Source organism: Puntigrus tetrazona, chromosome 10, assembly GCF_018831695.1.
Source record: "Puntigrus tetrazona isolate hp1 chromosome 10, ASM1883169v1, whole genome shotgun sequence".
NCBI lineage: Eukaryota > Metazoa > Chordata > Actinopteri > Cypriniformes > Cyprinidae > Puntigrus > Puntigrus tetrazona.
The window spans coordinates 9,266,318-9,277,561 of NC_056708.1; the positions used below are offsets into that span (position 1 = coordinate 9,266,318).

An 11,244-nucleotide genomic window follows, 5' to 3' on the forward strand; every position below is an offset into this window, starting at 1 on the left:
TGATCTGCCCTCCATCAAAGCGTTTCTCAAAGCGTGTTAAATACAGCGTGTCTCATTCACACTGTTCAGTTATATATTTTTTAAAACCAGATGTATTCGTGCAGTACACTAGAATTGTGTATGCAGCATTTTTGATCAGATTTCTAACTAATAATTAAGATGAACTCTTATAAGATCATACAAAGTCTCCTAAAGCTATGCAGATTTGTCTTTATCTGTTACTGGTCTGTCATTTAATCGCAATTATGCTTATGATTTCTGTTTTTTTAATTTTTTTTTATTTGTTAGATAAATAGTGTGATATTCAAAATTAAGTATTCAGATTAAATAATATTTGATGTAATTAAAATACCTAAATATATTTTCATGTAATTGCTCATTGTAGCAAAGTAAAAATAAAATACATTTTAAATACATATTGCTTTTACAAAATATATCCTACAATGAATAATAGACACTACTATACTGTTTCAGTAAAATAACGACGACAATGAGCAATAATTAAACATTTTATTGAATATAGCCCTCAACAGTAATGCCATATAGAACAATACATGAAGGTTACATACATGAACAGCCACTGAAACACTGAGGTGTAAGTTAATATAAAAACCTTTGCAAATAAGGCTGCGTTGTCCATATGGTCCGTTAGATTTGAAAGAAATAAATACGTTACACACAACACCAAAACATTTCCACAGTATCCGTGGCTCCAGTCCTCCCGTCAGCTATCATCAGCATCGCTACCTTCACTGTAAACCGCACGAAAGGCACATTTGCGAGTTAAGTTGTGCTTATTTACTTACAATATTTTACTTCAGAGGTCCATTATAACTCGATCTTACGATCAGTGACTCAAATGACTCTTAACTCACTCTGAAACATCACAGAATGTTAGTAAAAGAGAGACAGAAAAAGGGAATTATGGGTCATGAGGGGGGGGGTTATGGGACATGTGTTAAAAGTGCTGTTGTTGCCCTGACATCTGCGCCTCAGCTTTCAGCCATCGCCTCGCAGATCATAAGCATTTCAGCCGCTTTTATGTGTGCATCTCATGCGCATGTAGTGTAGAAACATATATACAAACTGAAATGCTCAAACTGTGGCTTTCACGAAGGTCCTGTGATCGAAAGAGATCACAGAGGTTTTTATAAATACAACATTACTTCATAGAAAAATGTCCAAAGCCCTTTGTGGATCATTAGAAATGAAAAAAGTGGTCTTTTGTGAATACAACTGCATTGCGCCACAACTATTACAGCGAAAGCGGGGGCTATAATGGTTTATCCCTTGTGAAGTTGTGTTGAATGAATCGGGGTGTTTTGGGTGTTCCTGGGCAAGACAGCCAACTGGCATCATTACAATGTCTGTGCAGGCCAGGCTGGCTCAAAACATCCAGCTGGCATAAATGGTGTATTTCTATAAAAAAAAAAAAATTCTCTGTACCGAAATGCCCCAGGTTTTATAGGAAGCAGTCAGGGTGGAAACTTTATCACATGTGCAAATGCGTAATATAAAATATCTGTATAAATGAAAATAAAGCGGCAAAGAAGAGGGTTGCTTTCTGTCTCTCTTATTCCTCTTTCCGTCCATTGAGTTATCCTCGAAGAAAGAGGCACGGTAGTTTTTAATCGTCTGTTTTTGTGTTGCTGTGATGCTTCTCTCATGCCTCCGTTTTTCCCTTTATCTGTTTTCTTTACACAAATGCCTCTGGTACGTCAGTGCCGTTGATTTTGAGATAGATTTTAGCATTGTTTTCTTTCTCCTTCCTCTTTTTGTGCAGGGTTTTCCTGAAGTACAGCAGGTAGAGCGGCAACAGGAAGCCCAGCATGCTGACAGCCAGCAGACCCACGTTCACCTACACCAGGAAAAAAACAAAAAAAAACATAAAGAGGAGGTTTAAAACATGCCTGGCGGGCATTTAATCCATTTGGTATTACTAAAGCTCTCTGTTGTGCGTTTCATACCCAGAGTGGGTCTCCCTTCAGCGGTCCCATCATGGCCATGAACAAAGGCTGCTGCAGCAGAGCGAACACAGCGCTGACCAATGACTGCATTCCTGTCAGACTCCCGAACTGAGAGGACGGGTACCTGCCGACGCACAAACAGATTATTTGTTATCGTGTTATATGATTTACATGCAGCTATTACTGGAAAAAGTGATTATCAGAAGCAGGATTTAATCGTGTTTTACAGATAATATTGATAAACTCACACAGCGGCGTAAAGTCCACCGATGGCAGAGTGGATGAAGCCTCTGACGATTGTGTGAAGGACGAATGAGAGCATCTGGAGAAAGAAGACATAAGGTTCAATTACAAACATTAAAAACTTGTTCATTCTGCTGTTTTTAATGGAGAATTAGCATTAGACCACTAGGGGGAGGTGCAATACAACTAAGCAGATGCTCAAGGCACCAATAGCAAGTGATTGTTGCTTCTTTTTTCTGTGTACATACCACTCTTACTATTTCTGCTGCATGGTATGCTTGCATACTACTAGTAGTATACTATTCTAAATTTAGCAATAGCCTTCTTCTGCACAAGGTGCAAATACATGCACAGAATATCCTTGAATATTGGGTCTATAGCATGTATTCGTGTTTTAAATGAACTTTTATTTTCTGTATTTTAAGTTTGTTTTAATTTTAGCTTTAAGAATTTTTGTTTATTTTATTAAGTATTATTATTATGTTTCAGTTTTAGTTACTTTAGTCTTTAAATTTAAGCTGATTTCACTTAACATTTTAGCTTATTTCAGGCAGCATTGCTAAATTTTGTTTTTCACAACTGTGTTATTTGTTACAGTATTTATTAATGTTTTAAATGTATTTTAAGTTTATTTATTTATTTAACTTTACAATGAAAGTTTATTTTAATTGTAGTTTTAGTGTTTATTGTTTTGTATTTATTTTATTAATTATTATTATTGATTCTAGTTTTAGCTGTTTCAGTACTAATTTAGTTGCCACACTACATACAGGCTACAATTTTTTTTTCCCCATCCAAAATGTTTACTTAATTTCAATTATCGAAAAATAATTTTAATAGATTTATTAATACATTTTGTTATATTCATTTAATAGTTTTAGTCATATTTAAAAAATAACAACACTTGTAAACAACATAGCATACTTAAAAAAAATAAATATACTGCAACAGCATACAAAAAAACCACTGCATTATTAAATGCGTTGACCAGTATTATTCATCCTAGTGCAGGATTAATTCCATACATAACACACACCTGAAGAGGGAGGTTGGGAATTAGGCAGGTGATGCCAAAGCCAACAAGAAGAATGTTGGTGAAGATGAAGGCCCGTGTGGCGTTGGTGACTTTCTGAATTTGTCTGTCTCTGCGTTTGGGCTGAGGCTCGTCCCTGGGGACAAGGAGCAAATACAAACACATTAAAAAAAAAACCATTATTTAGGTCACTTTCGCCTCCGTAGCTCACTTAAAAGTGTTTCATAACCTACTTGTTGGGCTCTTTTTCATCGTTTTCTCCATCATCGCATTCTTTTAGCTTCCAGTCCATAATCTGACCAATGACCGGCGTCGTCATCAAGCACAAGAGTTGCATCACGCCAAAAATAGAGGTGTAGAGGCTCACTGAGAGAGAGAGAGAGAGAGAGAGAGAGAGAGAAAGAGAGAGAGAGCGAGAGAGAGATTTAAACACTGCCTAATAGAGAACGTCTGAGGTTAGTTAATAACTACTCTGGTTAATGGCTAAGTTTATGGCGCTCTGCACACTTGCGTATGCATTACGGCCCAAAGCACAGGTGGGTAGGGAATGGGTTACGCTTGATGTGAGTACAGGACGTACAGGTTAAATGCTAGAATAACAAGCTTTAGGAAAGACACGCTCTACTGGTTTCTACTGTATTGTGCTACTGAGATTCTTACCCAATTCCATTCTCTCAACTGCAAAAATGGTAAAAAAAGAAAGCAATTTAGAAGACAATTGTAATGTAAATACTGACTTCTTTTTTTTTTGCTGTATATACATATCTGAATTATCGTGATTAAAATGTGTGTGTGTGTGTGTGTTTAAACACGTTTATTCACCAGTGTTGAGATCTCCTCCACTGAGGGACTCCAAGATGTTGTTCATGGCTCCCATGTAGAAGATGAGACGCAGTTGAGTTACACACATGGTCACCAGACTCAACATGAAGAGAGGGCTGAGAATGCTCTTCATGAACGATTGAGCTACAAGAAAAACAGAGTCAGTCTTAATTAGTTATTGACCTATCGTATTACCATAGTTTCTGACCTTCTTTGTGCAAGACCATCACTTACTTTCCTCCTTGGCCTCACACTGCAGTTCCAAGTCCATGGTGGACAGGCAGAGTTTTTGGCCCTCTTTTGCAAGCTCTTTCTGTTTCTGAGTGTTATCCACACTAAGACGCTTGCCCACTGTCGTCACCTGCTTATAAAACTGCTTTCCTGTAATCTTATGGTCAAATCCCAGCCAACTGAACTTGATCTTGACACTGAATAGGCAGAGAGGCAAAACATATTATAACAGAGTATCAGATATTGATGTTTAATACATATGAGTGTTGAGTATGTGTGTTTCTTACGTGTAGTCCATGTCCTCGGGTCCAGGGAAAGGTTCCAAGGGCCAGTTGAAGAAGCAGTTGATAAAGACGAGACCTGCACAGCCCGCCCAGACCACCAGAATCGTGATGAAGGTCACGCCAAGGTCATAAATCACCTGTAAAGATAAACAGCTAGTGTCTAAGAACAAAATGTAGCATTATAATCTTGTTTTTCACCAAATTGTTTCATCTTACAAACCTTGACCCCAGGAAAGGTGACAGCTGAGGAAGCGTACGAGCCAATCATGAGCGCGATGAAGGTGGCACGCAAGTCACCAAACATGTTGGGCAGCTGGAAGGGAACACGGCAACAGATTGATAAGTCATTAAGTTTAAGTAAAATTTGTACATTGTATTTTAATATTGAAAAAAAATCCATAACAATCCTGCCAAGAAAGAAGAATGTTTAGATTTATTTTTATTTGTAATAAATGAATTAATAAAATAATTGAATTTTTAAATTATAGCAATATATTCTATCTATCTATCTATCTATCTATATTTAATAAGTATACTAAATAATACTTCTTTTTCATTAACAATATTTCAATTCATTTAAAATAACTGTATTTTTAAGTACATTTTTAATCATGTTTCAATGTAACATTCTTGTTCTATTCTTCAACTGATTAAATGCCCCCGTCTTTCTCTATAAATGGCTAGGGCAAAGAGACATGGCCAACAATTATGGGCTAACAAAAGCACAGCAAATCAACAGTGAGAGCAGTTCAGAAGCACTGACTAGAGCCAGAGAACAAGTTTGGGAGATTTGAAAGAAAGAAAAGAACTGACAGATGATTAGAAAACTACTAGTGACCCTGAAATATTTTTGAACACTTAATCCACACTTCCTTCTTTCTCCACTTTCTGTTCCTCATTGTCAATAAAACAGAAATAAGTGGAGCAGTAAGAACTAAAGAATGATCTTTCCAGTCTGAACCAGCTGAGGCCGAGTCCCTTTTATGACTCTAATTGGAGCACAGACAGCCTGCTCACAGTTATGCCTTGTTCCTGTGACAACAAGTGGATGAGCAACAGCGAGTGTCCTGTTATGTAAGAATGCATCTGAAAGTGTGTGATCAGCAGGTTCTTAATGGAAGAGTTGTGTTTTGTGAGAATTCCTGTCAGAACTGGTTTGAAGGTATTCTCCAAACTAAGTGTAAAGCAACTTTTTTTTTGGGTGTGAGTTCTTGTGAGTTCATGGTCAAATAGTTCCTCAGATGTTGCTGAGTGTATGATAACCACAGGCTATTCTTACTGGGTCAGCACACTGGGTAGTACATCATTAGGAGTTAATGCATGGTGCCAGTGAAGCAATAAGAGCAAGTCAGTGGGAAAAACACTGAAGTAAGACTCACAGATGGGTCTAATGATTAATCTACTCCACCACGCTTGAGAGAAGCTCAAATAAGAGAAGTTGAGGAAAAAGAAACAAAGAGACGTTTAACTTGCCTTGAATTACCAGGATTAAGAGCACCAAATGTAACAAAAATCAAGAATCAACTGCTGAACAATCCTTATTGGCTAATTTGAATATCAGATGGGACATATCCCATACAATTTTTGTGCTACTTAGCAATGGAAATATCACAGGCAACTCAGAGCAAGCAAGTTCAAACACATCAAAAGAGCTGAACAAAAAAAGAAGTGTACCTTTATGAATAAGTAAACACACACTTACCGTAAGTGAAGTGAAGGTCATGCACATTCCTCCAAAGCCATTAAAGGTCAAAGCGATAAAGATCAAAACGGACAGATCTAGAAAAACAGGCAGGTGTTAAAGGATGGAATATTATTGGTATCTGTTACAACGCTGGTGTCTCTTTAACTGAAATTGAACTCATTTGCATATATGATGTTCTTACCATTTGGATTGTTGGCTCCATAAGCAATCATAAGGCACGAGAGGGCAAAGCAGGCACTGGAAAAGAAAAGTGCCTGCTTTAATAATGAAAAATTCAACACTTTTCTGGTCATTCGCGTGTATTGTGATCTGACCTTACAATCAACAATTTATCCATCTTGTGACTGGTATAGTAATGACATTGAAAAGCATGTTATTTACCTTCCAAGCAGCCGGAGTTTACGTGGGCCATATTTATCCATAACGATTCCAAGAGGGAGTGTGATGGCGCTGAGGAGAAAGGAGCCCACGGTGAAGGCCAGATTCAACATCTCATCCTGTTCTTTACAGATGAGCCAGCCGTTCATCCTCAGATTGTCCTCCGGATGGTTTAAAGGGACCACCTCCACGCTGCCATCACGCTTGACAGGCTGAAACTCATCGTATTCATAATCGGCATCATTTGACAGTGATGAAGGCACAGCTGGTAAGGAGAAGTTGGCCATCGAGCTGTTTCCTTTGGGAAAGAGCGAGTAGAGGAGAGACGTAAGAAGCTAAGCTAATGGGAGCCATGTTAAACGATACCAGCAGCAGCTACCATGTTCCAGAAATCAGCTTCAACAGCTGATACCCAACCCATTTGAGTTGTAATACTCAAGAGGTTACCATTTCTGCTAAATCATGTTGATAAAGAGTGAGAGTGAGAAAATTCAGATGTTAGTGTAAAAACCAGTCACGTGTGCCCCTGCTGTGAGCCCTATACTGTTACGTAAGCATCAGTTACTTGTAATTCTGGTTGCTATCCAATCGTGCAGATGCAACACGTGTGGACTCCAGCACCCCAGTTCTTTGAAGCTCCTGACTGGGGTTTCTCAAAACATGCGCTCTGCAGCCTTGTCAACACACCATGGGTTGAATGGTCAGTAGACATTCCAACATTCATTTAAGAGTTTGGAATTGGACACTACCCACTAACAAGGTCATTACCTACTTACTTTCATATCGTTCTTTGATTCATGACTATGACCTGTATGACTTTTTTTTTCTTCTGTGGAACATAAAAGAAAATATTTGCAGAACTTCACGGTCCAAGCAACATTGACTTTTGGTGTATGGAACCTGAGACAATTCTTCAAAATATCTTTTTTGTGTTCCATAAAAGAAAAAAGTTGTGAGCTACTCTTTGTAGCTATGGTATCCATGCTATGGTATCCATACAGTCATAATGCACAAAATATTTGAACTTCCAAACGGCTACTTAAAGTTTCAGTACTGAACAGAATGGCTAGACCAGTATAAACCAGTCTGGAAGTAATTTGGTTTACGCTGGTCTTCTCAGCAGTTCTCCAAAGTGTCTGAAATCAACCTTCACCCAGCAGTAAAATGCTTGGAATGAAGATTCACCATTATGTGGTCTCAATAAAACCCAAGATAAGGGCTGGGAATGATAAAAAAGAAGAAAGCTGAGCATTCGCTCTTCCTTTATCTTGTTCTGCTGCAGGAACAATGTTTATAATCGTCCTTTTGGACTATTGCACAATCATGTTCCACTTTATCTCACCACGTACATACATAAAATACTGATACCGTACCAGGTGATACTCCATTAATAGCAGCTGTCTCACTGGACTGGAGACATATAAACTAGATAATTAGATCCGACCGTATACTAATCTGGATGTTTTCATCTTAAATGCTGATGGGTCATATGTATGTAGTTTATATAATACAAAATATAGTAAAAAAAAAAACTTTTGTCAAGAAGTGTGAGGAACTAAAATCTCTCTTTTGAGACCTAAAAATCCCACCCATTTCTCCTGTGTGCTAACAGTGACTTTGCTAGAATTATCCACTGTGCCATTATTGTTCTGATGGTACACGTGTCCTCCTTCCACAACAAAGAGGTGGTTTCCATCTCCAAGCATGCTTTAGAACTGAGTGCAGAATGTTCTGACGTGTTTGGCACCCAGTTGTGAACTTTCTAGTGCCACACATGAGGGGTTGGTTTTTTCAACTGCTAGGAAACTAGAAGAGGCTGCTTCTTGCCTCTGGCTTCTTTCCTAAACCTTGCTGTTGTGTAAATGGTGTTCCAACTGTACTAAAGATGCATCAGAGAGGGTGTACATACGATAAATTGATGTGCAAATGTGCATAACACACACAGTGATAGCAGTCACCTGGTCTCAGCAAAAAAAACAACAAAAAAAACAGGTTGGAAGTGTGTGCATTCAATAGAAGGGTTGATAGAGGAGCATACATGAACCTATTGAACCGCCTTTGAGGGGTTTATTACCTCACTGTAATAAACTGTTTTCTTTGTAACAATTAAGTAATTAATATAGAGGTCATATTTTTTGATGGGCTAACTGCCCAGTGATGCCTATCTGAGTATGAGTGTCTCATTGAAATCAAAATCTTGAAATCTTAATTCTTAATAAATTCACATTCCTAAAGGAAACTGTAAATATATTAACATATTAATTTGAAGATTTGGGAACAGATTAGGGCAAAAGTGGGAGTGGAAACAAGTAGGGGTTGTTCTTTTCATTCACAGCCATTAGTTTGGTGGCCAGATCTGATAAAATGTAAGGAACAGATAGTGAATACTTAGACACACACAATACAAAGTGTTCCTAACCTAATTTCTGAGAAAGCTTGAGCGCGAAACTCTTATCATCTCAGCTTGTGTACTAAACCACAAGAGTCCTCACATGCTTCGTGTCATTTGACATGGTCAAAGACAAAGAATCTGAATGCTGACTAATGTGTCATGACATTGTCCTTTGAGACTTATCTGTGGACTTCAAGCCTGCTGAATACTCTTGAATACTGATGAGACAGCGTTATTACGGCATAATAATGTGACTGACCGAAAGGACGGTCAAATCAGCTGAGTAATGTCAAAAATGGGAACTATGACAGCTGCAAAAAGAAACGATATGCACTTTTCAATGAACAAATGCCATGCCAAGCAGACAGATACGTAAGATGCCCACCACTCCACCCAGAAGAAGTGGTATTCCTAGATCTACCCAAATGATAAGCCTCCTTCAGTTTCTCTCACAAACAACTCTTTTTCTCGTCTTCTGCCCCTCCTCTACCCCCTTTTTCTTGTCTGCTTGGGAATTTCAAACCAGCTTTTGTGGTTAAATGGGTCTCAATGTCCTCATCTTTTATTAAATCAAGCCCAAAGTGCACGAGAGAGAACAGGACAGTGATAAAAGGGCATCACCAGTCACAATAAGACCAAAACATTTACTTATGTGATGCTAATCAATTCCTCAGACAGTTAAATCAATTAAATATGAGATCATTAGCAGGTCTGAGGTTCTGACTGAGATGATAAACATCTGATGCATCTGACAGGCTGTAAGCTTCTCAATTTAAAGATGCACTTGATTAGGTCAGGATCCCTGTGGAAAGCCCTTTAACATTCTTGTGCTTTACTGTGACTACCAGCTGATTTAATGGAAGTCTGTGGTAGTATCTATGGTTGTGAGGCTACTGAGGGAAGACATCATTCGTCCTCCTTTAGCACAAAAGTGTTTTGCTGCAGAGCGCAATCAGTTACAGCACATAAAACGCTACTGTCAGCAATGCATTACTGTACACATGTGACTTTAAAAGTAGGATCTTTCAAGTACTATCAGATGCAGTTTTCATCAGATTGGAACAAAGGAATGGATGGAATTTGCCAATATCCGTAGCGACAAATAAAACACAATCATGCGTTAAATTACATTTTTTCAAGAGTAAGATCGCAAGCTTGACTTGCACACCATGTAAGCTAATTATTCCTCAATTGCTGTTCTAATTTGCTAGTTTTCTTGAGTTCTTGGTATTAAATTATACATATATTTGCATACATTTCAGAAGGATTCGTACCTGGATCTGTGCAGAGGTATGAATAGAAGCCCTCGGACTTCAGCATGATGAGTAAGGAGCCCCAACCCAGCAGAACGGCAGAGAAGAGCAGATTTTCAATGATGGCTGTTACTGCCATCCACCAGCGACGGGCAAATGCGGTGGCTAGAGTGGGTGCCATGGCTGCAAGGAGTAGGATAGCAGACAGACAAGAGGAAAAGGGTGTTGTGTGTCACAATCTATGGATAAAAAAAGAGAGAGGTGTGTTAAAGTCATTTGAATGTAATGATCAAGTTAAACATGATATAGTCACATACTGTAGATGGAACTAAAATAAAGGCAGTCCTAAAAATGATTGAAATTGCACTTTCTTGGTTCATGAACTTCTTATTAAGATAAGTGAATGAGCCACTAAAGCCACTTCAAAGATTCACACCTTCTTTGTTATGTATATAACTTTCAGAGTTAGTTCTTTCAAAGTGTTTCGGGCTGTTTTGCAATACAGTGTAAGAGCAGCGACAGGGAGGGCATCCCAAAACTACAATTGTTTTACATGCAAAACCTCACAAAGTGAGGTTTTTAGGCTATACAACCCAAGAAAATCTAATTAGCCCATGACATTATCTTAATCGTATCTTAGTGTGACTTTACCAAACATGCATGCATTATTATTATTTTTTTTTAATCACGATGTGTAATGTACCTTTAATGTAAAAACTGTGTGTATGTGAAATAATAATATTCGGTGTCTTTTAAAATGTAACAAACCAACTGAACATATAAAAGCATATATATATAAAAACATACCTTTGAGAGGCAGGAAAACAAGTTAAGTGCAGAGCGGTCTTCCCCTTGATGCCTTCGCTCTCCCTCTTCTCCTCTTCCTGTGCCTCCTGCAGTTACCGGCACTTACTGAGAATTTGTTTCAGGGCAGCT

The 11,244-nt window shown here is 38.2% G+C and overlaps 1 protein-coding gene across 1 annotated transcript; it reads right to left on the reverse strand.

Moving 5' to 3' along the window:
- Positions 1-496: 496 nt before the first annotated feature.
- slc43a2b (solute carrier family 43 member 2b) lies at positions 497-11,244 on the reverse strand. The gene is made up of 14 exons (XM_043250918.1): positions 11,116-11,244; positions 10,330-10,547; positions 6,667-6,961; positions 6,467-6,522; positions 6,283-6,359; positions 4,801-4,893; positions 4,584-4,717; positions 4,300-4,493; positions 4,066-4,209; positions 3,477-3,609; positions 3,247-3,379; positions 2,216-2,289; positions 1,968-2,091; positions 497-1,858 (listed from the first exon to the last, which is right to left on the reverse strand). The coding sequence occupies exons 2-14, from the start codon at positions 10,487-10,489 to the stop codon at positions 1,697-1,699; spliced, it is 1,779 nt and encodes a 592-aa protein (XP_043106853.1). The 5' UTR covers positions 10,490-10,547; positions 11,116-11,244; the 3' UTR covers positions 497-1,696.

Bases quoted from the DNA above. Each gene is read 5' to 3' on its own strand.
- slc43a2b (XM_043250918.1), bottom strand. From the start codon at position 10,489: ATGGCACCCACTCTAGCCACCGCATTTGCCCGTCGCTGGTGGATGGCA. The intron at 6,360-6,466 runs GTAAGAACATCA...CTGTTTTTCTAG, and splicing joins TGGAGCCAACAATCCAAATG to ATCTGTCCGTTTTGATCTTT. The intron at 3,380-3,476 runs GTAGGTTATGAA...CCTTGTCCCCAG, and splicing joins GATGAAAAAGAGCCCAACAA to GGACGAGCCTCAGCCCAAAC.